The 26,615-nt window shown below is 42.0% G+C and overlaps 1 protein-coding gene across 1 annotated transcript in view; it reads left to right on the top strand.

The window, feature by feature from the left end:
• The window catches only part of daam2 (dishevelled associated activator of morphogenesis 2), a 223,168-nt gene extending 197,084 nt beyond the window's left edge, over positions 1 to 26,084 (top strand). Inside the window, 12 exon segments of the mRNA XM_064925631.1 lie at positions 15 to 122; positions 3,990 to 4,019; positions 6,003 to 6,109; positions 9,381 to 9,465; positions 14,011 to 14,117; positions 14,673 to 14,761; positions 18,207 to 18,375; positions 18,574 to 18,681; positions 18,986 to 19,046; positions 19,294 to 19,425; positions 22,751 to 22,921; positions 23,858 to 26,084. Of these exon segments, the coding sequence (XP_064781703.1) occupies positions 15 to 122; positions 3,990 to 4,019; positions 6,003 to 6,109; positions 9,381 to 9,465; positions 14,011 to 14,117; positions 14,673 to 14,761; positions 18,207 to 18,375; positions 18,574 to 18,681; positions 18,986 to 19,046; positions 19,294 to 19,425; positions 22,751 to 22,921; positions 23,858 to 24,070 (1,380 nt within the window). The 3' untranslated portion in view covers positions 24,071 to 26,084.
• The last annotated feature ends 531 nt before the right edge of the window (positions 26,085 to 26,615 follow it).

The raw sequence follows: 26,615 nt of genomic DNA on the forward strand, positions 1-26,615 counted from the left end.
TGTGTACCCCGCAGAACAAGATCACTGGCACCATCTGGCACGATGTCGATGACCTAAGGGCCTTCAAGATCCTCGACCTCAAGGACATCGAAAAGATGTTCTCGGCCTATCAGAGACAGCAAGTATGGACGCTTTGAATTGATTGGATAAGTAAAACAGCATTTTTAGTTAGTGGGGCGTTGTCACCTAAACTGTCAAATATCGTGGGGATTGATATGTGTCTGTGTGCGTGCATGCTGGTAGTGTATGTACAAATATATAGACATGCACTGTGTGGTTGCAGTGGCAGAAAGGGATTGATTGTGTTTGAAGTATTGCATTGAGCCTTGATATCTTGGTGTGCGTGCATGTGCTTGTGCGTGTCTATGTGAGACAGAATGTATGTATGCTTGTGTGTGTGTGTGTGCGTGTGTGTGCGTGCGTGCTCGCGCGTGTGTGTTTGAGTGGTTTTGAAGAGTCAGGAGTCTGGCTTACTCATGGCTTTATGCTAACCTTAGGTGCTGTTCCCTCCTGAATGGCTGATTGTGTGAATGTCAAAGAGCTGGAGCGTGCAGTAGTGTCTTCAGTGCATTTGGTAGGGGGCGGGCAAGGTTCTTCAGTTTCATGGGCTGCACCCCAAATGGCACCCAATTCCCTATATAACGCACTACTTTTGACCAGGGCACATTGAGCTCTGATCAAAAGTAGGGCTGTGGTGGTCATGAAATTTAGTCAGCTGGTAACTGTTAATTGGCTGTTAATTAACATAAACACATTAAGTATCTCTGGGCCTACAAGCCACTGATTCAAACCTTTGGAACATCGAGGGCTACATTATAAAAAGTTTAATACATCCGTTTAATATAGCCTACACAATCCCAATAAATCCATTATTTGTTTTAGGCAGCTCTAAAGAAACATTATGATATGAAGACAATGTAGCCTATTTCAAAAGAATAGAATATCATATTCTGAGTCATCCTTATGTTAGGCCTTGATCTGGCTATGCCATGTGGGTGTGGGCTACACTGGTTCATTTAGCAGACAAGATTTGTTTATAATTCCTGTGGCATTATTTTTAAATTCATTTATAGTAATAAGAATACAATTGAACATAGCTGAATAAAATAGAAAATATATTTTTTCCCAAATGATTTCCGAGGGAGTGCAACAAAGAGCATTTAACAAAGTGATCATTTGCAACATATGCTTAATTTAAAGTTCTTTTTGCAACTTTAGTTTTGATACAAACCTTAGGCTATGCTGTATGTTTTGATTTCTAATACATTCTAACATTCATGATGTGACTCTATTGATGATTTGAAAAAAGTTGCATGATAGGCATGCACTCTGCTCTGTTTCTTGGTCCGTAGTGCTTGAGACTTCACGACAGACCTGAGTTCGATCCCAGGCTTTTTCTCAGCCGGCCCAATTTCGCCCAGAGGCACAATTGGCCCAGCGTCGTCTGGGTTAGGGGAGGGTTTGGCTGGCTGGGATTTCCTTGTCTCATCGCGCTCTAGTGACTCCTTGTGGTGGGCCGGGCGCCTGCAAGCTGACCTCAGTCGTCAGCTGGACGGTGTTTCCTCTGACACATTGGTGTGGCTGGCTTCCCGGGTTAAGCGAGCAGTGTTTCAAGAAGCAGTGCGGCTTGACAGGGTCGTGTTTCGTAGGACGCATTAATATCGAACCTTCGCCCTTCCCGAATCCCAGTTGGCTGGGAACCTTCGCCCTTCCCAGTTGGCTGGATGTCCTTTGGGTGGTGGACCATTCTTAATACCTACAGGAAACTGTTCAGCGTGAAAAACCCAGCAGTGTTGCAGCTCTTGACACACTCAAACCAGTAAGACTACCATAACCCTTTCAAATGTACTTAAATATTTTGTCTTGTCCATTCAACCTCTGAATGGCACACATACGCAATCCATGTCTCAAGGCTTAAAAATTCCTTCTTTTAACGTGTCTCCTCCCCTTCATCTACACTGATTGAAGGGGATTTAACAAGTGATATCAATAAGGGACCATATCTTTCACCTGGATTCACCTGGTCAGTCTATGTCACGGAAAGAGCATGTGTGCCTAATGTTTTGTGCGCTCCATGTCTAGACCTATGGGCTACATGATGCATGTGCTGTCTCTTGCCTTAGACTGCACACACTGGGCTTCATTCACAAGTGATTATATTCTCACCCATCAGACTATTCTCACTTTAATCTGGTCTTTACATATACTAAATAATATGTGTGAAATTAGTTTAGATTTGGAATTGGCTAGTGGAGTAGGCAGAAATCCATTCATGGCAGAGCCAGCAAAAAGTAGGTGGGGCCTCATTTGGCACTCAAACCATCATTCAATTATCATAAAACCTACCCTTTACCCGACTGTAATCGATCGCACACAACAAACCATCTAACATGTGTTTTTGCATTACAGGCCAAATAGTCTTGTAGGATTATGTAAATACACAACTCTTGCATTTAACATGCAACTCACATATACCTACCCTTAATAAACCATAGGCCTATAATTACTTGACTATCAGGCCAGAACATAATGCCTATATGTAACAGTAATGATCACAATAGGCAGCCATCGCCTCTAGAATAGAACAGTGGTCACCAACCTTTTCTTAGTCGAGATCCGTTTGAGTCAAAATGAAAGCCAAGTGCAATTCTCTGCTGGGTGCGGGAGATCAACTGTGCCTGCAATGTATTGTGTTATATCAATGAAATTATCAATAGACTATAGTGCATGGGCAGAGAAGCACAGGGCAAAGTTAGATTTCCAATTAATTTGAATTCCTAAAAATGATAGGTTATTTACATTGACTGGAAATAAATATTGTTTCATGCATTTGTTGTAGCTTGGCTATGTGATAACACTGGCAATAGGTCAGTTGTTGTAGCTAGGCTATATGATAACACTGGTATTAGGTCAGTTGTTGTAGCTAGGCTATCTGATAACACTGGTATTAGGTCAGTTGTTGTTGCCAATTACTTACAAGGTACATCGGTGCATAAATTAAAATAACTCATAACTCATTGATGGTCATGTCTTGTTTTTGCTATCCAAGTTGGCTGGTGAGTCTTAGCTAGCTAGCTAATGATAAGTAGCCTACACAGTGTATCTTAGCCTACACTGCGATAGCTACTATTTACTGCACATGTTATCAGTGCGAAGTGACACGTGCCAGAACCCGCCCATTATTTTGAAATTGATAAGATGATCTTTTTTTTTTTTTACAATTTCAATCAATCAATCAAATGTATTTAATAAGCCCTTTTTGCATCAGCCGATGTCACAAAGTGCTGTATAGAAAACCAGCCTAAAACAGCAAGCAATGCAGATGTAGAAGCACGGTGGCTAGGAAAAACTCCCTAGAAAGGCCATATCCTAGGAAGAAACATAGAGAGGAACCAGGCACTGAGGGGTGGCCAGTCCTCTTCTGGCTGTGCCAAGTGGAGATTATAACAGAACATGGCCAAGATGTTCAAACGTTCATAGATGACCAGCAGGGTCAGATAATAATCATCACAGTGGTTGTGGAGGGTGCAACAGGTCAGCACCTCAGGAGTAAATATCAGTTGGCTTTTCATAGCCGATCATTCAGAGACAGCAGGTGCGGTAGAGAGTCCAAAACAGCAGGTCTGAGACAAGGTAGCACGTCCAGGCTCCATAGCCACAGACAGAACAATTGAAACTGGTGCAGCAGCATGACCAGGTGGACTGGGGACAGCAAGGAGTCATCAGGCCAGATAGTCCTGAGGTTGTGTGTGTGTGAGTGAGAGGGAGAGATCGCCACCAGTAGTGATGAAACAAGCCCTTGAAGACTTTCGATGAACCAAGCCCCCCAGAGACATCTGCACTTTTGCATTCTAGTATGTAGTGGTGTAGTCTCTAGTTGCTAGCTACTGTGGTTTTGCCTTTCTTTGCTGGCTTGAAGTGCTAACCTTTGCATGTGTTTCGATTTTGGTCTCTCTCGCTCTCTCTGCACTCTCCGACTACCTGGGCAGGAGCTGCTCACTAACCAATCCTTCAAGCAGGTGAGTCTCGGGTCTCTCGTGCTCCCACACTGTTATCTCTGTCTCTCCTTCCCTCCCTCCCTTCCTCTCTCCCTTCTCCGAGCACACATGGGCTGCCACATGGATAATCATGTAGTGTTTGAAGTAGCTAGTGGAGTTATTGGTCTTTTGACCTCAATGGGGACTTTCTGGTGAATTAAAGGTTTAAATAAAACATGTAATACATATTGGAAAATGAACAATTTATAGTATATTTCAAGTTTAATTAATTGGCTTGCTTGATTAGAGGTTAATAAGCATTACAAATGTGTTCTAAATGTACTTACCTGGATAAAAAGGGTTAAAAAGGGTTAAATAAGATAACAGCAGAGATAGATCTGTTTTAACAGTGATGGGTTGTAGATTGTGCTTTTAATGATATCTTAGTACTAAAACTGTCCGTTAGATAACATATGTAAAAATGTCAGTCCGCTCATGACTGACAGTGAATTTGAAAGTGTCATGGTCAAATGAGGTAGCAGGGTTGGGATCAGTTCAATTTCAATTCAGTCATTCAGGAAGTAAGCCAATTGGAATGTGAGCTTACTTCCTGAATTGACGGTATTCATATGGTATTGACCCCATCCCTGACATGTACAGTACTTGTAGGAAAGCAATCAGTGGTAAATCATCAGTCAGTTGTTAACAGCACTCCTTAGTTAGGTTCATGAAGCCTTTAATGCCCCTAGTTGGGTTCATGAAGCCAAAACTGTAATTTCACTATCAATCATCATTACTAAACTACAATGAACAAAGTAAGAAAAGTATGAAGCAGAGCGCAGTTAAGTCCACTTAGCTAAAGCCAACAAGTGGCCAAGAACACATAACAAGGTTCCCCCACTACCTTTTGATCACCCCAGTTTCATTGTAACAATTATAAAGGTGTATACATCTGGAGTGCGTGCGTGAGTAGAGAGAGAGATAGCAGGGCTGGGCGGCTGCAGTACAGCAAATGGGAGTGGTCCCTTGACCCTGTGCCATCCTGCCAGTCAGGCTTTGCTGTAGAACTATTGGTCAGTGCGGGCATGGAAGATGCTTTTCTTTCTTGGAAGCCAGTAGCTGTTTCAAAGGCGTCATCCTTCCCGTAACCTCAAAGGTACATTTCGGAAGTGCAGGAAGCCTGCTTAGACCATAAATAAAATACTTTTGAACATTTCAACCCCAGACAGTTTTTAAACATCTATTCGTTCCCCTTGTGGATTTTTTTAATACTACATTTGTGTGAAGCTTACCAAAATATCTGACAAGCTGCCTCGAGCCCAGTTCGTAGCACCGTTTCCTGCCCTTTCGGAAATATTTATGGAATAGCCTGCGCTGTGTTCTTGATGGTGACTCACCAAAAAGCATTCCTCCCAAGACCTATTTTAGATTTTCTGCTCGCACCGACATGGACTTTTGAAGCTCTTTTTTCATGGCTTTTCTGAGCTCTTCTCATATGCCTGACTGCAAACACTTCATTTCATCAAGATGTTTATAAGACCTCCATAATGCCCTAATGAAAACTGACATAAACACTCGATGACAGTTGAAAATCTTTCCTGGCCAGGTGCCTTGGCCAATGGTTCTGGGAAGGGCGATTGTGACCAACATTGGCACAACCTTAGCATTCAACCACAGGGAGGGTACAGTATGGTAGTATTGTGGGTAGACTTCAATGTAGGGGCTTTAAATACCCTTCTCCTGCACTAAAGTGTCCATTAGTCACATTTCACATGAAAAGAAGTGGCATCACACGTCTTCCATCCAATCATTTGCTAATTGGCCTTAAACTGAACATGGGTGCGTCTGAAGTGGCACCCGTATTCCTTATAGTCCACTACTCCCAGAGCCCGCCTTGGTCAACAGTAGTGGACTATAAAGGGAATAGCGGCACCCAATTCCATTCTCACTTGAGTTGTCAATGCTGTATACTGTCAGACACTGATCTCGTTTCTTCTCTCCTCCCTCCCTTCTCTCTCTGTGAAGAAGGAAACAGGCTCGATGGATGACCTGTACCTGAGCACTCGCAAGGTGAAGGAGTTGTCGGTAATCGACGGTCGCCGCGCTCAGAACTGCGTCATCCTGCTCTCTAAGTATGCACAATCCCCTCCTGTGTCGATGCTCAGTCTTTCGATGTAACCCTGGGACATCAGGACTCAGTGCATTTAGACACATGCAGAATTAGAGGGGAGTACAAAGAAGTGGGAGGAATAGTTGGAAGGGTGGACTCTGGGAAACTCAGCCTGGTAGGGAACAATATATGTATGTGCCTAGAGCGTAACCACTTCACAACAGCCACCACATATAGGACTCAGTGTTGTTTTGTTACGCACATCACATTATAGTCCAGTCTCAGATCTATTTGTGCTCTGTAGCCAACTACTATGGTCGTTACAGGAGTTAGCTTTAGAACACAAACCGATATAGGATCCAGGAAATCGCATTATAATTCTCAATCCTTGTAACCATAAAGATGGCATTATATTAGCCTTTTTGGCATCTATCTTTGCAATATATTATGTTAGAAAGTATGCAAGGTACCCTGAACTATACTGCAAAGTAAGTACACGTTAACTCAATTGACTCCTCTGTGGTGCCGTGGTAGCAAGGAGGTGGGGGGATGGGACCTCCGAGGGTCAAGCGTTCCACAGAGATGCTGGCCCATGTTGACTTAGATGCTTCCCACAGTTGTGACAAATTGGCTGGATGTCCTTTGGGTGGTGGACCATTCTTGATACACACGGGAAACTGATGAATGTGAAAAACCCAGCAGCATTGCAGTTCTTGACACACTCAAACTGGTGTGCCTGGCACCATAACACTTTCACTTTTTAAAATATTTTGTCTTGCCCATTCACCCTCTGAATGGCACACATCCATGTCTCAATTGTCTCAAAGATTAAAAATCCTTCTTTAGCCTATCTTCTCTCCTTCATCTACACTGATTTAACAGGTGACATCAATAACTGTAGCTTTTACCTGGTCAGTGTATTTTTAATGGACTCCTCAAGGAGGAGGAGATCTGTTCAGGAAATGCAATTATATGGCATAGTAGTCATTTAGAAGAGCAGGGATTTTTAAACTGGAGCCAAGGATGTGTGATTTGAAAAACATGACATTCTTTTTGCTGATTTGTCGAAGTAATTGGGGAATCACAGTTATAAGCTTGACTGAAATTATAAATATCTAAAACTAGACAAACAGTATAACTTCTCCTCGGGGGATGTCCAGTCACATAACATCTTGGATCAATTTTTATCACTTCCAAGGAGCTAACTTCTCCCCCAATTCACAATATGGCCATGTGTATGCTTTAGTGCCCTAAGAGAGATGATTGAGAGTCTTGTCCCACATCACAGATCAATAGACAGGATTTTAGAGCCCCCACATGCCCTGGAGCTCAGGTCACTGTCATTGCCTACGTCCCAAATGGCACCCTATTCCCTATGTTGTGCATTACTTTTGACCAGAGCTCTATAGGTCTAAGGGTCCCATTTAGGATGCCGCCATTGCATAAAAACTAGTGGGTACATACACAGGCCCAACCATTTCCAAATGAGGTCAGTCTGTAGTTAGTAGGGCTTTGTTGTGTACTGTGTACTGCCAGAGAGTGTCATCGATCCAAACCCAATGCAGTGGGCATTGATCAACTCTGTTGCTGTTGGCCATACACCCGAGGTCGAGTATGGTCTGGTACAGCAGTACAATGTATGAAAGTTACCCTATGGTACTACAGTACATTGGAGTGATTGTGTTGCTTGTACTGTTGGTTTTTCATTAGTCAATTGTTTGGTTATTTTATAACCTAGTTGAACGGATAGGTTGATATGCTAGTATTTGAGCACAACTAATTTACTGTGCATGGCGAACTCATTTTGACAGGCTATTTAATGTGAAGTGCTTTGTTTTGTTAGGTTCTAATTTTGAGTAAATAACTCACGGACACTTAATTAAACCAAGTTTAATTCTTCCCAAAGGGTCGATACAGTTGTAATTCAGACAAAAAAAACATTTCACACAAGCACTGATATTTAACCCTTTCTCCTAGGCTGAGTCTTCTCCACAACTGAACAGCCAATGCATCTCTGTTGCTAGACAGAACCTTAGTGATATATGTTCTTCCTCACTTCATCTAACCTGACCCCCCAAAGTGCTCACTCCTCCCCAGCTCAAGGCGGTCATGGTTATTGATTCCAGACTGTGTCTCTTCTCCTCCCAGACTATCCCTGATGGCTAACAATAACATATCCTGACATAATGTAAACAGTATACATTACCCTCTCTCCCTCAGTTACATTGTTAGTTTCTAAGATCTCCACCCATCTCCCCTTATCAGTGCTTGCCACATGTAATCACATCCCTGCACTCAGCACATTCCAAGCTTAGCTGCACACATGATATACCTTCCTCCTATAACCCGTAGGTTCTGGTGTAGACCCTCTAAACCTCAGCACTCCATCAGTGACATGAATAAGTATATGTTCATACTCTCAGAACCCAACAGTTTGCATTGTGTAACACATTGCCTGGTGGGGATAAGCTATATTGACTGTTCAATATGAACCCACATTGATTGGAAACATGGCACCACTGTGTGTTTGTTTGCAAATGGTTGGTTAGCTTCTACAGTGCTAATTGTCCCCCACCCATGAAATTGGGAGGGGGACTATGGATCTGTCTCTGTCTGGATGTACTTTAGTACGCACGTTACACGTGATATCTCAGACACCACTGGCCGGATTTTGGCAAACCTTAGGTGAATAATGCAGGTAGGCTAGTGGTTAGAGTGTTGGGCCAGTAACTGAAAGGTTGCTGGATCGAATCCCAGAACTGACAAGGTAAAAATCTGTCATTCTGCAAGGCAGTGAACACACTGGGAGCCGAAGACGTGGATGTCGATTAAGGCAGCCCCCTGCACCTCTCTGATTCAGATGGGATAAATGTGGAAGACACATTTCAGTTAAAGGATTTCAGTTGTACAACTCACTAGGTATCCACCTTTCCATTAATGCATTTTGACATAGAGATCCGGCATTTACAAAAGTACACACATTGGCCCAAGTTGGGAGCTGCATCATTCATGGGGGATGACATGTTTACTGTTGCCTTGTGAAGAGAGAGAGAGTTTGTTTTACTGTTCTTCAACAAGGCATTGTACAAGCTAAACTGTGGGTACAAATTACATTTAAAAATATTAATTAAACAGTAAACAGAAGACATAAGCGAGCTGAGGCAGTTAAGTCACATATAGTGTAGATACAGTATTCCTCCTGCCTCCCTGCAGTTTGCAGTTTGTATCATCATTGCTAACTAAATCTCTCTCATCATTGCTAACTAAATCTATCTGTTGGTCTTTCCTCGCAGGTTAAAAATGAGCAACGAGGAGATCAAGAGGGCCATTCTAGAGATGGACGAGCGGGAAGAGCTAGCCAAGGACATGCTGGAGCAGGTAATTTATCCTCAATAAAAAATAAATTAAAAACAATCCTTTCATGTCTTGATTACACATCTCTTTTGTTATTTGTGTGAATACTTGGGAATGGATTTCCTGAATTAAATCCATTTAGAGATGAATTCCTGGTGATTTAAGTATTTTATTTATCCAAAAAACGACCCCCCAAAAAAAACGCCATGTTCAAAAATACTCATCATAAACTTTGACTAAAGATACATGTTCTACATATAATTAAAGATACACTGGTTCTTAATGCAACCGCTGTGTCAGATTTTTTTTAAACGTTACGGAAAAAGCCTAACATTGCAATAATCTGAGACGGAGCTCAGACTTAACCGCCATGTTGGAGTCAACAGAAATATGAACTTACAACATAAATTTTCCCTTACCTTTGATGATCTTTCATCAGAATGTCGTTCAAGGAGTCCTAGTTCCACAATAAATTGTTGTTTTGTTCCATAATGTCCAATACTAGTGTCCAAGTAGCTGCATTTGCTAGCACTTTCAGCTCACATGCCCAAAAACTGACTGCTGGTCCAAGATAATTTGCACAAAAACTTCCAAAAGACATATTCCAGGTCGAATAAACTGGTCAAACTATGTAGAGAATCAATCTTCAGGATGTTATTATCATATATATCCAATAATGTTCCAACCGGATCATACGTTTTCATCTGGAGCCAAATGGAACTGCGGTAGCACTCACAGAGAAATGCGCCACAGGAAAATGGCATTCTGTCGGGACACTGACTATTTCCCCTCCCAGTAGGTCAAAGTTCACAGCAAATGCTCCTTTACACTTTCTAACGCATGAGGACATCTAGTGGAATGCGTAGGAAGTGCTTCCAGATCCATATCTTGTTGGGCAAGAATTTCACTTCTTGTTTGGAAGATTGCCTGCCCTATGAGTTCTGTTATACTCACAGACATACTTCAAACAGTTTTAGAAACTTCAGAGTGTTTTCTATGCAATAGTAATAATAATATGCATATATTAGCAATCTAGGACAGAGTTTGATGCAGTTCACTATGGGCACGCAATTCATCCAAAGTGAAAATACTGCCCCCTATCCTCAACAAGTTTCTTTAAATGTCAAATCAACTCAATATTTGGTGGCTGTTAGCTTGTGGCTGTTTAAAGAAAGAGCCCATAGTCACAGAGGAAAGAGATAAATAATTCCTTTTGCCGGGCAGACTTTTATGTAAAGTGAGTCTTGCGGCGTGCATACACATCGACAAAGAAAATCAGGTTAATGCTTTGCTTCGGGCACAACAATAAAGTAGACCACGTGAGAATTAAGCCACTTTCTGGCTACATCCCGATTCTCCCCTCTTATCTGAAGTGTGCACATGCACACTCCCTGTCATAGATTTAACACTGGTGGAAATTCCTTCCAACCAATGCTCACACCCATCCTATGCATTTAAATCCTTTACTGGACGTGTGCAAGTGCACACTTTGGAAGAAGGGTGGAGAATAATTTTGGCATCTCCTTAAGTATAACTCAAAATATCAGACTTAAGATATTTACCTGTATACAGTACCATTCAAAAGTTTGGAGACACCTACTCGTTTTTCTTTATTTTTACTATTTTCATAAAAAAGTGTTAAACAAATATATTTGAGATTCTTCAAAGTAGCCACCCTTTGCCTTGATGACAGCTTTGCACAACTCTTGGCATTCTCTTAACCAGCTTCATGACGTAGTCACCTGGAATGCATTTCAATTAACATGTGTGCCATGTTAAAAGTTAATTTGTGGAATTTCTTTCCTTAATGCGTTTGAGACAATCAGTTGTCTTGTGACAAGGTAGGGGTGGTATATAGAAGATAGCCCTATTTGGTAAAAGACTAAGTCCATATTTATTATGGCAAGAACAGCTCAAATAAGCAAAGAGAAATGACAGTCCATCATTACTTTAACCTCTCTGGCCCACTCAGGACGCAACCGCACCCCCTTCCAACAATAAATGCAAATGCGCTACGCCAAATGCTAATAGCACTCGTTAAAACTCAAACGTTCATTAAAATTCACATACAGGGTACTCAATTCAAGCTACACTCGTTGTGAATCTAGCCAACGAGTCAGATTCGTAAAATGCTTTTCGGCGAAAGCATGAGTAGCTATTATCTGATAGCAAGCAACATGCCGAAATACCAGAAGGGCACCTAAACAAAGGAATTAGCGTAGCCGGCGCTACACCAAACGCAGAAATAAAATATAAAACATTCATTACCTTTGACGAGATTCTTTGTTGGCACTCCTATATGTCCCATAAACATCACAATTGGTCTTTTTCTCGATTAAATCGGTCCTTGTGTACCCAAAATGTCAATTTATGAACACCGTCAGATCCAGGAAAAACACATTTTTTAAACGCAACGTTATTTTTTTAAATAAAAAAAGTTGCCTATAAACTTTGACAAAACACTTCAAACTACTTCTGTAATCCAACTTTAAGTATTACTAAACATTAATAAACGATCAAATTGATCACGGAGCGATCTGTATTCAATAAGCACGAGTTTGGGTAACGTAACTAACTTTTCCGGTTCCATTGTTTACATCTGTGGACTTGACAACCGGATGTGGCTATTACTCAGATGACCAAGGATTTAGTTGAATTGAAATCACAACACTGGCGACATCGTGTGGAAGCTGTAGGAACTGTAATCTCACTCTTAATTATTTTTCCTTCCAATAGACAATACATGGGCTGGCGGATTGATTTTTTCTTTGTCAATTTAGTGACCAGGTTTTCTGGCGATTTTGACCACGGAACTCGTTCTGTTATAGTCACAGACACCATTGCACCAGTTCTAGAAACTTCAGAGTGTTTTCTATGCACACATACTAATCATATGCATATACTATATTCCTGGCATGAGTAGCAGGACGTTGAAATGTTGCGCGATTTTTAACAGAATGTTGAAAAAAGTAGCCCGATCTCTAAGAGGTTTTAAGACAAATTGTCAGTCAATCCGGAAAGAACTTTGAAAGTTTCTTCAAGTGCAGTCACAAAAACCATCAAGCTCTATGATGAAACTGGCTGTCATGAGGACTGCAACAGGAAAGGAAGACCCAGAGTTACCTCTGCTGCATTAGAGTTATCAGCCTCCGAAATTGCATCCCAAATAAATGCTTCACAGAGTTCAAGTAACAGACACATCTCAACTGTTCCGAGGAGACTGAGTAAATCAGGCCTTCATGGTTGAATTGCTGCAAAGAAGCCACTACTAACTGACACCAATAAGAAGAGACTTGCTTGGTCCAAGAAACACGAGCAATGGACATTAGACTGGCGGAAATTTGTCCAAATTTGAGATTTTTGGTTCTAACCGCCATGTCTTTGTGAGATGCGGTGTCAGTGAACGGCTGATCTCTGCATGTGTGGTTCCCACCGTGAAGCGTGGAGGAGGAGGTGTGATGGTGTGGGGATGCTTTGCTGGTGACACTGTCACTGATTTATTTAGAATTTAAGGCACACTTAACCAGCATGGCTACAACAGCATTCTGCAGCGATACGCCATCCCATCTGGTTTGCGCTTAGTGGGACTATCATTTGTTTTTCAACAGGACAATGAACCAAAACGCACCTTCAGGCTATTCAGGATGTTGGGTGATAGTGGAGGCCAGGTCATCTGATGCAGCACTCCATCACTCTCCTTCTTTGTCAAATAGCTCTTGCTATTTGACAAAAAAGGAGAGTGATGGAGTGCTGCATCAGATGACCTGGCCTCCACTATCACCCAACATCAACCCAATTGAGATGGTTTTGGATGAGTTGGACTGCAGAGTGAAGAAAAGCAGCCAACAAGTGCTCAGCATATCTGGGAACTCCTTCAAGCCTGTTGGAAAACCATTTCTCATGAAACTGGTTGAGAGAATGCCAAGAGTGTGCAAAGCTGTCATCAAGGCAAAGGGTGGCTAATTTGAAGAATCTAAAATATTATATATATTTTGACTTGATTGTTATTTAATAGTTCTGATGTCTTCACTATTATTCTAAAATGTAGAAAATAGTAAAAAAAAATAGTAAAAGAAAAACCATTGAATGATGAGTTATGTCCAAACTTTTGACTGGTACTGTACATAACTGTAGATTAAACTATGGCCACACAGATGCATGAACATGGATAAAATCATATATACATGAATCAATTTTGTCAGTCAAAAGTTAAACTCACGTCAACTTGTTTTATACAAAAGTGGTTACAGCACAAAGGCAGACATATTGTGCGTTTTTTGATGGGCAATCGTCTCAATTGACCATCATCATCATAAAGATTACTCCCATTAGCTCAATCTGTCATTTTCACACACAAAAGCTGCGGCCTACAGAAGAAATAACATATATGTATTTGGGGATGAACCAGAACTATTCTAAACCAGTAAAATCACACAAATGATGATACGATGGGATGCAAATTCAAGTAATCAATCGTGTATTGCTAATAACTACATTGACATTTCTTAGATGCGTTATAAGAAAACGTGGGTTTTGATTTGAGTTCCTCCTGGGTTTGTGCTTGTGTAGCTGCTGAAGTTTGTCCCTGAAAAGAGTGACATTGACCTCCTGGAAGAGCACAAACACGAGCTGGAGCGCATGGCCCGTGCTGACCGCTTCCTCTTCGAGATGAGCAGGTGAGCTTCGCCATTTTGCTAACACCCCATTTCCAATGAGATTCTATTTGCCATATATTTTTAACTGTGCTATTTGCACAAAAGTTCTGAACCTACAGTAAATATGTTTTACAGACAGTATATTTGACATTAGTTATCGTGTTGTTATTAGTCCCACCCTTCAGTTCCATTCAACCCCTCCCATCTATATGTCATAACACCATCTGTATTGGATTTCTATTTGCCATCTAATTTTCAACTGTGCTGTGATGCTTCACAAAAGTTATGAACTTTCTATTCTCATAGTTTCTACAGATTGTAAATTATAGATTAACATTTTTGCTAAAAGTATTATTATATTATTGATTGATTAACTATGACTTTTCAAATCACCCAGTATCACTATCTGCAGCGTTAGCTCTGGGTAAATGTTGCAAGGATATTTTTTGAAGGGAGCATGCTTTTTTTCTCGTTTTGAAATGATTCTCCCTGGGGACAACATTAACTCCAAATCTTTTTGTGTGTTTTTTTCTCTCTATCCTGTCCCTTTCATCCCCTCTTTAATCCCACCTCTAGAATTGACCACTACCAGCAGAGACTTCAGGCCCTGTACTTCAAGAAGAAGTTTGCAGAGCGCCTGGCGGAAACCAAGCCCAAGGTCGAAGGTACAATTGAGTAGCTAGTCAAAGACACTCGGGCCTTGTGGTCCTGTGTGGCTCAGTTAGTAAGTTTATGGCCCTAGGGTAATGGGTTTGATTCCCTCTGGGGCCACCCATACAAAAATGTATGCACTCACTGATAAGTTGCTATAGACAAAAGCCTCTGCCAAAGAGCGTATCTTCATTTGGATTCACATTGGGTACATTGAATGTTCTTGAAAAGGCTCCTATAGATGAACTGAAATAGCAGAGGAAATGTGAGGAGAGTAGTCATCACAGACTATTATAAATTAAAAGGCCGTAGTTATCTGTGGTGAAACCACAATGAAGAGAAAGATCTAGTAGGAGGAGAGGAATTGTCAATAAGTCTGTTAATTATACATCTAGCAAAGCACTTCTCTGAGCTTTTTGTGTTTGTGAGCATGTGTGTGTACGGTATGTGTGAGTCGTGTGTATGTGTGTGTGTGCACGTGAACTTATGTGTGCATGCCCATGTGTGTGTTTGGACCGTTTGTGGACTTTTTTTTTTCTCCAGTTGAAATAGACTGAAGTTACCAGGGAGGCTGTTTTGGAAAGCTGGCAATTTTTGAGAGGGGAGAGGCGTTCTCATAAACACTGCTGTTCCCTTCTAAGTGCTGCATGGGTAAAGATTTCCAGCAAAAGGCATGCAGTACACACATGTGCATATGTGTGCTCGTGCATTTGTGAGTGAGAATGTGTGTGTGTATTTGCCTATGATTTGACTGTGCGTGTTGTCGTGGAAATTTACTTAATTACCAAATGATGAGGGAGCAAATCACACACCAATCAGAGTTATGCTTAATCTTCACCTTCAATAATAATTAAGCTTTTGCAATAGCATTTTGACTTTCAACAGTTCAGTATCTCTAATGAAAAGTTGAGAGTCCCAACATAATGGCAAATGGGATCCTTTATAGCAAAGATCCACCCCCCCTAGATGACATGACAAACCACAGGTCTTAGGAACTTACACAAAGAAAGACTTTACTTCAGAGAGGAGTATCCCCTAGCCAGACAGAGTTGGCTATAAATTATCGTTCAGTTTGGTCTCCTAAACAAAACTCTTAATTCGTCCTTGGTACAAAATGGTACCAAGACATTACCCCCACCCTATGATATATATCAAATTGTCATTTAGATACAACCAATTCTAAATACAACCAATCCTGGACAAGCTCACGGAGAGGAGAGTGAGGCTATAGGTTAAGATAGGGGCAACAAAAAAGGGAGCATAGAATGATTCCAGACACTGCCATCCTCCTCTCCCCGATGGGAAAAGTAGGGCGTGACTGGCACACAGACACAGTGTAGCAAAAGATATGTTTACACATGATGACACCTTGACCTCTCCCCTCTCTGCGGCCCAAGCAACTTAGTCCTGACAGAGAACAGATAACTGCCAATGGCCACCACTATAGTACAACAAAATACATTCTTATGAGAAATAACTCATAAGCATATCATGAAAATAAAACATCCTATCTATGTTACCAACCAATTCTGATTATTCCCCAACAGTGTGTGAGAATGTGACCTTGTATGTGTGTGCTTGTTTTAGAGGTTTCTACTCAGGCTTATGACATTAAGACATGCACACTTTAATAACGTTTGAATAAGATATAAGACAAGTAATCCTATCATAACCTCAGAGCCAACTTTTGATGGAGGAAATAAGCAGCCCTTATACACGCTCAGTGGGATTTATTTCAGAACCTCTCCATGACGCCCATGCAGGATGAGGACAGTTTGTGGGTTCTGGAATGGAATGAGACAGATATTGTACAAGTAGGATTCAGTCATGTAACTATTGACGATGTCTATATTTCACAGACTGTCTGCTTCATACTGCGTCTGGAAGTATTTGGTGAATTGGTGTGTTTTGACAATGGCTTTTTAAAATAAATATCACTCTTTGCAGTACAGTAGGTGGCTCTGACAGTGTGAAAAGGTTCTTCTCTACCTTTTCACTAAACCTGATTTTGTTCCCTTCACAATTGTCATTGTCGGAAGTAGATAGGAGTAAAGGAAACATCAAGGGGTCAGATTGTTGACATCTATGAAGCATCTATGAACTGCTTATGTACTTATGAATGTATTATGAAGTCCTTAAGTAGTCTTACTGTTTTCCAAGGCCCATGCAGGACGTTCAGTCCATCAACTGACTTTATAGGAGCTACATAGTGTGTCTAGCCTTTAATTCCAACCAAAACGTTTAGCTTCAAGCCAGTGTTTTACAAGCTTCCTCGCAGGAGAACGGACTATAATAATAACAATATGGATTAAAAAAAATATATTTTTTACATCCATCCAGCCAGGGACTTCAGTTCCCAGGGGGAAGAGATAGGCAGAGGATGATGTTGTCTCATTTCAAGTATCCCCACCACCACATTGGCTCCACCTGACCTGTGTCGTGTTTTGGGTTCAATGCTACCAAACATTCAGATATAAATACGACATGTAGAATATACATCCTCCTCTGTCAGATAGGTCATCTCTGCTATGGAGGAGACATTTCTATCTGGAACAAATTTGCACCCTCCTGAACTCCACTCATGTTACTGTATTAATTGCGTTCTGTTTTAGTTTTTTTCTCAGCTATTTACCAAAACAGTGGCGGGATAACAGCCTATGTTGTTTGAGCTGCAGATTAACCTTTTAAAGTGAAGAAAGAGATCTCTGAAGAGATGCGGCCTGTTCTGTGATGCCAACTCTCACTCCAGGGAGAAATAGATTAGGATGGGGATGGCTTTTGTTCTATTAGTACTCCGTAGATCTGTATTGTGGTTTTGTTCCTTTTAAGTCAAAGAAACACTCTCTCTTCTTCCTTTGCGTCTGAGGATGTACCCTTTAGCTACTGTGGACATCTTGCATAATGATTGTAGTCTATGTATTAGCTATCATGACACGTTGTTATTTGCCCTCTCTCTCTCTCTCTCGCTGGAGTTTGAGGTTGAACCCTCAGCTAAGACGTCATGGATGTCGTCTATGGAAAGATCTCAATTGCATACTCCTCGTGTCCTCTCACCTTGTCTCCTTCTCAAAACCCATTAGAGGAAGTCATCAGAGGGGAGGGACTTCTGGCTTTCTTATCCAATAGGTTTTGAGAAGGAGAAGATAAGAGAGGACGCAAGGAGTACGCATTTGAGATCTTCACCATGTTATAGCTATTACAAAGATTGCAATTGTTCTCTCTCAGCGGAGTTTGAGGTTCAAACCTTAGCTACTAAGGATGTCTTTCAGTGTTGAATGCAGTTTGTGAAAGCTGTCACGATGCATTGCAATTGTTCCCAACCACCCTCTCTCTCTCTCTCCCTTGCTCGCTGGAGTTGAACCGTCATCTACTATGGACTTCATGTCTAGCATTGTTAAATGTAGTCTTATATGTTATAGCTATCACATACAGCTCTCCCTCAACCCCCCTCTCTCTCAGCCATACTGAGTGCCTCTAAGGAGGTGGTCCGCAGTAAGAGGTTGACTCAGACCCTGGAGGTGGTCCTGGCATTCGGCAACTTCATGAACAAAGGTCAGCGGGGCAACGCCTACGGCTTCAAGGTGTCATCCCTCAACAAGATCGCAGACACCAAGTCCAGCATAGACAGGTCAGAGCGGGCACACGAGGGGTTAACTAACGGTTGCACGAACGGCGAGGGGTTGTGGGCAGAGATTTGCAGATCAAATGTGTGAGTGTGAGAGGGCGTTTGTAAGGGTGAGAGAAAGTGTGTGTTTCTGTGTGTGAGAGAGAGTGATTTCAATGACGTGTGTTCTCTCACTATCCATTCTAATGTGTGTTGAAACAGGAACATCACCATGTTGCACTACCTAATCATGATCTTTGAGAAGAACTACCCTGACATCCTCCACATCCAGCAGGACCTGCTCAGCATACCTGAGGCAGCCAAAGTCAAGTAAGTACCCACCGCCTGCTTGACACAGATCTAGGATCAGTTTACCTCAAACCGAATCCTAACCTTAACCATTAGGCCGCACCCAAAACTGACCTTAGATCAGTGTCTAGACGCAACTTTATCCTACTCCACTTTACTGAGGTACCATTCAAAAGCTATTTGAAATAGGGTGCTGCTCTATGGGAGCTCAAGGGAGAGGTTGATCTAGGATTAGATTATGCCTTATTACCCCAATATACTTAACCCATAGTGGGATAGGATTAAATAATAACTGACATCTGAACGTCTTCCTTTTCTAAATCAGTCTGGCTGAGCTAGAGAAAGAGGTGCACAACATCAAGAGTGGACTGAAGGCTATAGAGACTGTGAGTTGTCAATCATTTGTGTGTCCGCCTGTCTGTCTGTCTATGTCTGTCTGTGCTTGTGATGAGCATCTGGCGACTGTCTCGATGTCTTTACTTACGACACACATTCCTAGGTAATACCTCCCTCACTTAAGAGAAAGAATAAAACATTTTCTGTGCATACAAGAGCGTATGTTACAAAGACTAACAACAGAAAAAGTGAGTGAAAAAGAAAGTGAAATGATAACATCCCTTTCTCCCCCTTCAGGAGCTGCAGTACCAGCAGAGCAGGACGACGGACCGGGGGGACAAGTTTGTCCCCGTGGTGGGGGACTTCATCACAGTGGCCAGCTTCAGCTTCTCTGAGCTAGAAGACCTTCTGAACGAGGCCAAGGACAAGGTAGAAACCGTTAACCTCTCAACCCCTTGAAGTAGGCCAAGGACAAGGTAGTGTCCCCTCTCAACCATGAACATTAATGGCTCCAATCCCATTCAGAATACTCTTGCCAAACCAGTATGAGAGAGAGAGAGGAGTTGGTGGTGAGTAAGAGAGGGAAGAGAGGAACCTTTGTGCATCTTTCCAACCCTGTGTGATTACTAATATTTATATATTTTTAATTCCATTCCTTTACTTTAGATTGTGTGTATTGTTAGATACTACTGCACTGTTGGAGCTAGAAATACAAGCATTTCGCTACACCCGCAATAGCATCTGCATGTGACAAATACAATTTGATTTGATTTGACTTGACTTGAACAGGCCGGGGAACCCCGATGTTGAATTCGTTTCTCTCTGTTTATCAGATGTATTACTGTTGAAATGTAGTTGGTCTCCTCTGTAACCTCCTTCTAAGGGAATGAGAGAAAGGCTTTTTGAACTCTGTAGGGGACAACGGGTTGTAGTGGAATGCATATGGGAATGTTTGAGTGGGAAGGCAGTTGCTATGTTTTGCAGTATTTTTCGATTATGTGTGTGTGTCAGTGAGTCACATGGCCATGAGGACTGATGTGGTATGTGTGCATGTAAAGGATGGAAAGAGAGACGGAGAGAGAGAAAAAGAGAGGGAAGGGCACTCGTTGCCATCACAGAGCCTCGTCTGTGTTAACGTCTGTCCTCCTAATTATTTGTTCAAGGAGCACTGTAAAAAGGAGGGGAAAATGGTCACAGGAAAAGGCCTGAGCCAAAGCTCCATTTGCTGCTATAAAACAAAATAACCTCTGTGTGCACCAGGCCAGACTCTATCTAACCCACTTGCCTCGGAGCTGTGTGTGTGTGTGTGTGTTGGGGAGAGGATGAGTCAACGTGTAGGCAACCCAGTCAGGCTTCTCAAAATTCATGGGGGTCTGTCTGTCTGTCTGTCTGTCTGGCTGGCTGGCTGGCTAAAGTAATAGAAAGGATTATTTCTGATGACATCACTTCATGGACAGGGAAACTGATTCCAGTGAAGTGCTTACTAATGATTAAATAAAGTAATGTCATCGGTGCAGTGGAATGATTATGTTCCCATTTATCAATGCAGTAAATCTCAACAAGCACAAAATAATCCAAAAAGTTGTACAGCAGTAGATATATATGTGTAGTATGTAAACATTATTAAAGGGATACTTCAGGATTTTGTCAATGAGGCCCTTAATCTACTTCCCCAGAGTCAGATGAACTAGTGGATAGCATGATGGCAAATAACAAATGATAGCATAGACATCCAGTCACTGTGCTAAAACACGTTATAATTTGCTAACTTCCATCATACTGGACACAGAGCACTACTTCTCTGCGTAATCAGGTCCTTACTCAACATTGACAGGAGCACTCCAAACAAAACACAATGAATGAATTGATAACTCGTAAATGGAATGAAATAAACCAAAACATGTTTCTTACAAGCCTAGGTTGTGCTCTCTGCAAACAGCGTTTCCACTCCGACAATGAGAACCGTAAAAGACTGTAATAATAATATATTCAATGCATTAACAGAAATGACGGTAATCAAGCAAACATTGTAGATTAGAAATTATTGGAATTAATGGTAAATGTACTACTAGTGACACTGGTGTGCCATCCCCACTGCCTCCACAATGTCCACTGAGACAGGCATCAATGAATTTTGTGATTCTTTTGCTGTAAAAACTTTTTTTGTGTGCAAATGCTTGACTAAAATATTATTGGCCGACCAACAGCCTATCGACCAGTCGACTAATGGGGTCAGGACGAGTTTGGGAACATGGGTGTTGTACAGTCACCTTGCTGTGGTTAAATGCTGTGGTTTTGCGTGAATGCTGCCATCTATCCATTGTTTCTGGCTTGGATAAGTTCTAATCGTCACAGTGGGAACATCATCATCTAGGCACTTCCTGTTGAACCCAGTCACCGAGTCAGTGTATACATCGATATTATTCTCGGAGGCGGCCCAGAACATATCCCAGTCCGCGTGATCAAAACAATCTTTAAGCATAGATTCCTATTGGTTCAGACCAACGTTGAACAGTCCTTACCATGGGTGCTTCCTGTTTAAGTTTCTGCCTATAGGCAGAGAGGAGCAGGATGGAGGTGTGGTAAGATTTCCCAAAGGGTGGGGGAGGGCCTTATAGCCGTCCCAGAAGGGAGAGTAGCAATGGTCAAGAATTTTCATGCAGCGAGTAGCAAAGGAGATGTGGTGTTAGAATTTCGGGAGCGTTTTCCTCATATTTCGTTTATTAAGTCTCCAGCTACAATGCATTTATGTGGTGTGCAGTGCCTTGAGAGACGTCACAGTGTTGGCTTGTGTGGGGAATGTACACACCAGCTATTCATTCTCGCACCAAACATTTGGCAGGCTAGCTGGGCATAGGGGGGAAGGGGAGCAGAATGTACATGGAAGGTAATGCGGTCATCCAATCTGGGATTTGAACCTACAATGTTGGGGTAATCAGACCAACGTGTTAACCACCACACCATACAACCACCTATCAACATTCTACATTCTTAGCTATATAAACTCGCACCAAGGGGGGAAGGGAAGCGGAACGTCAGGCTTGAACTTTGGGACAACTGTTTGACAAGCTGTCGGGAATGTCGGCTAAATGGGCAAGGGAATCAGTTACAGGGAAGCAGAGAGGGATCGAGGATCGGGACTGGAACGTTACGAGCAAGTATATGGGCCAAATGTCCCGTCCCCTTTCCGAAATCTGAAAGATGCTAACAAGTGCGAAATCGCGATTTGTCCAGAGCACCAAAACTAGCGCTGCTCATTATCTCACGCATCCCTTCATGACAGATCTATGGTACCATTTATGTTTACCTAGTCTGTCCACGAGACATTATGTGTAGAGGAATCAGGCTGGCTATAAAGCCCTCTATTGAGGTTTAGAGGATTTTTTTTTTTTTTTTTTACAAATTTACTTCCTACAATTGTTTGCCTCAATTGGGATTTGTGGGAAATTCCACGGTCCATGGTGGAGGTGTATCAATAATATGTATTTCCGAACGATCCAGCCCATACGAATTGGCCGATACCAACTACCATTGCTAATTATGTTAACTTTATTTGGGCTTACTTTTGAGATCTGTAATTCCAATTACTGGGTAAACTCACACACATAGTACTAACAGGTGTATAGAGGAAAAAACACACTGCACACTGGTGATTCAGATGCTTCCAACATTTACGTTTCCGTCACTTGACCTTCATTAGGGTGAGATGTGCAATTCCAACATTTCCCATCCCTTCCTCTCTCTCCTTGTGCAGTTCACCAAGTCACTGAAGCACTTTGGGGAGGAGCAGGATCGCATGCAGCCCGATGAGTTCTTTGGGATCTTCGACACATTCCTGGTGTCGTTCGACGAAGCCAGGCAGGACCTGGAGAACATGCAGCGCCGCAAGCAGGAGGAGGAAAGGAGAGCACGCATGGAAGTTATGGTGAGAGAGAGAGACCAGAAAGGCATTTAGGCTATAGTGAGACACACACAAGGAAGGACCTGGAGAATATTCATGACAACAGTCATGGGAATGTGGCTTGGAGAACTGGAAAAGTCTGGGAACAAGACAGACCTCCAGACATCCATTCCCCTGCACTCATGCTTACAGACACACATAGACACAGAACAACCTTGCAGCCTGAGTAAAACCACATCATGTTTATATAGTGATGAGGATGATAAGCATTTTAGTAATATGTAGTAACCTTAAAGTCTGTACTCTGTTCTGCATTTGTTAAAGGGATTCTCTGGTACTTTTATATACTCTTTAGCCAGTTGATCTGAAAGTTGCACTAGTTAAATAAAGGTTAAATAAAAAAGTGGTCCCTGAAAATTGTGATCTACGTCACATATGTGCAGATATGTGCACCACGTCATTGCTCTCTCGCTCTCTCTCTTTGCGGTGTCCACTGAGCCATTGGGCCCGCCCTGCAACCTCATTGGATAATGCTGGGCAGGCTCTTGCTAGCTGTCACTCAAATGCAAGGGACCGACGCTCATTGGCTAGAACTCAAATGGCTAGGGTGCTGGCCCATGTGGAGGGAAATATAGAGGAAATGGCATGGCACAGCTTTATGAAAACAGTCGCTTTCAAACTAAGGATTTAGTGGCTAATTGAAGTAAGACAGTAATTATGTTCATGGATTATACATGTATGAACTACACATTAAAACATCTAGCCCAAAGTGGGAGGTTTAAAAATAATTTCTTAGTCACCAATGGTTTTCCCTGTGTTTTTGGTTTGTCTGTGTTTGTCATATGGCTGGCTGTTTCTCTGTTTTGTTTTCCCATCAGCACTTCTATCTGCACTTCTGTTCAATGTCCTGTCTGTCTATAACTATGTGTCTCTCCCCCCCCTTATATCTCTCCCCTATAGCTGAAGGAGCAGCGAGAGCGTGAACGGCGGGCCAAGAAGGGTGGCGCCACTGACGAGGTGGGGGGCGAGTTTGACGACCTGGTGTCGGCGTTGCGCTCCGGCGAGGTCTTTGACAAGGACCTGTCCAAACTCAAGCGCAACCGCAAGCGTTCGGTCAACCAGCTAGTGGAAGGGGGTGGCCGCGAAAGACCGGTCACCAAGGTCAACTATTAATGACCCCTGGCCCCCAGGAGTCATAGGTGAAAGGGAGACAACAAACAATGTTGGCACTGTTTTCCTCACCGGTGAACTCTAGAGGTTAAGGGTCAGAGGGTAAGATTGTGGGTGTCGGATTGCCGTTTTGATATAGCAGCCACACAACCCATCGGAAGGAAAGTAGATTTTTAGTTTGATGAGAATTGCTCTTCTTCAAAACTCCACCAAGACACCTGACCCCATCTTCAGAAGTGGACTACAGACACTTAAACTGACTGACAGACAGACCACTGTGACATGACTCCCTTTCCTCTTTAGACCACCTCTCTATCCCCATTTGAACACATCTCTCCAGAACTGTGCTCCATGTCTCTCTTTGTCTATCCCCCTCTTTCTCACTGTGCTCTTCCACTCACACACACACACACACACACACACACACACGTACATACTCTAATCATAATAATTTTATATCGCTCTTCATTACATAAAGGAAAGCTCAAAGCGTTGTAAAGCAACAACAAAAACAAACAATAAAAATAAAATAAACATAATGAGAAAGTGCATGGCATGATTGAGGTGGTCAGCGGAGGGAAGAGGTGGTCAAAGTGGAAGCAGCAGGCAGCACGTTGTCGTCACGGTGTCTCGCCATCCACGCCGTCTGTGGTTTGGTAGTCGGACTCAATCAGATGAAGTTGGAGTTCCCTAATAGCCACTGGACTAGCTAGCCAACTACTTTTCACTAATACCAAAATGCAGCACCCACTTGGCAGTCACAAGACAAACAATAGTAATTCAGGATTAGCCAGTCATCTGTCATCTCTTTACACCTCTGTATTCTGGCTTCTCTCAATCCTCAACATCTGGAAAGTAGGCATAATCAAATCAATACAAAACATTACATACTTGCAAGCTAACATTAGTTTTCTAGCTAGCCAAAAAACAACCGCCAATTTCAGCCTTTAAAACATGCTGGATTCAGACTATAATAATAAGCTATTAGTTCATTCATAAAACCCAAAGTTTGTAGGGAAAATTCTATTAAAGCGATTAATGACAACTATTTACAAAATATACAGGAGCTCTCTGCCTACCCGACCTTACGGTGCCATGGCAACCTATTCTATTTGTCCCTTGATGGGTTGCATCGCTCTGTGAGTTTTTGCTATTTGGTGTAATGACTCCTTGAGCCCAGCAGGGAGCAGTGGTTCTCTGTGGAGCCTCCTCTCTCGCTCTGTCTCTTACTCTCGTGGTGCTTATACTAGTTGGTAGTAGCTTTACTTCTTCTAGTAGTGAATGTAAAGACACAAGGAGTACTTCCCAAAAACTGCTAACATTTTTGCAGCAGATGCTTTGCTGCTGGTGTAGGCCCATGCAGGATTTGGGAGTAGGATGTTGAGGTGACACAATGGGGACTTCTGCTCAGGAGACATGGCCACATCGGCTGCCTTTGGGAACACTCTCTTCCCAAGTGCCTCTACCATGTGGCATTCCCGAGGACTCACTCCCAGACGGAATTTCACGGAACGAGAGCACAACACTTCCCAGTACAAATACGTGGGAGAGTACCCGTGCCCCAAGTTCAGCTTTTACTATTAATTTGTCTTCAACAATTTGAAGAAGAGAAGGATTGTTTCGGGAGTACCCTGTGCCAAAGCAACAGAAAAACACTATATACAGTGTTTGTCACAACACAACTGATTGGCTCAAACGCATTAAGAAGTTAAAAGTTCATTTGTGGAATTTCTTTCCAAGGCACACCTTTTATTTGAAATGAATTCCAGGTGACTACCTCATGAAGCTGGTTGAGAGAATGCCACGAGTGTGCAAAGCTGTCATCAAGGCAAAGGGTGGCTACTTTGAAGAATCTGAAATATATTTTGATTTGTTTAACACTTTTTTGGTTTTCAACATGATTCCACATTTGTTATTTCATAGTTTTGATGTCTTCACTATTATTCTACAATGTAGAAAATAGTCTAAATAAAGATAAACCCTTGAATGAGTAGGTGTGTCCAAACCTTTGACTGGTACTGTGTGTATATATATATATATATATATATATATATATATATATATATATATATATATATATACATACACAAATACTAAAAACACTGCAATTAGGAAGCCATTTATATATTTATATTTAGAAGCAAACGTCCTCTGTCATGTATCATCTATGTTTCCTAACACATTGATAAAATGGTACATATTCCAATGGTGTTAACGCAATGCATTGTCACTTTTATCCTCTAATAATAATAATAATGTGCTAGGTTGGTTATACCACAAGCAGCTAACTCCATTCTGGTCAAAATGGTGGTTACTGGTACTAAGATTTGGGGGTCACGATTAAATAATAACAATAATACATATAATTGAAGGGGCATCCTTTTTCTCGTCTCTTTTCTTTTGACTTTGTGATTTGCGACCATCCCATCCTGTGGGATCTCGGTGTAATTGTAACATGAGGATGAATGTACACAGCACTTAAAATGGTGAACGATGTATTGGAGTGGTCTCAAAGCAAATCGGTAGCTAGCAAGTGTTGCGTGTAAAA

The sequence above is a fragment of the Oncorhynchus masou genome, chromosome 2, assembly GCF_036934945.1.
Source record: "Oncorhynchus masou masou isolate Uvic2021 chromosome 2, UVic_Omas_1.1, whole genome shotgun sequence".
In the NCBI taxonomy this organism is placed as follows: Eukaryota; Metazoa; Chordata; class Actinopteri; order Salmoniformes; family Salmonidae; genus Oncorhynchus; species Oncorhynchus masou.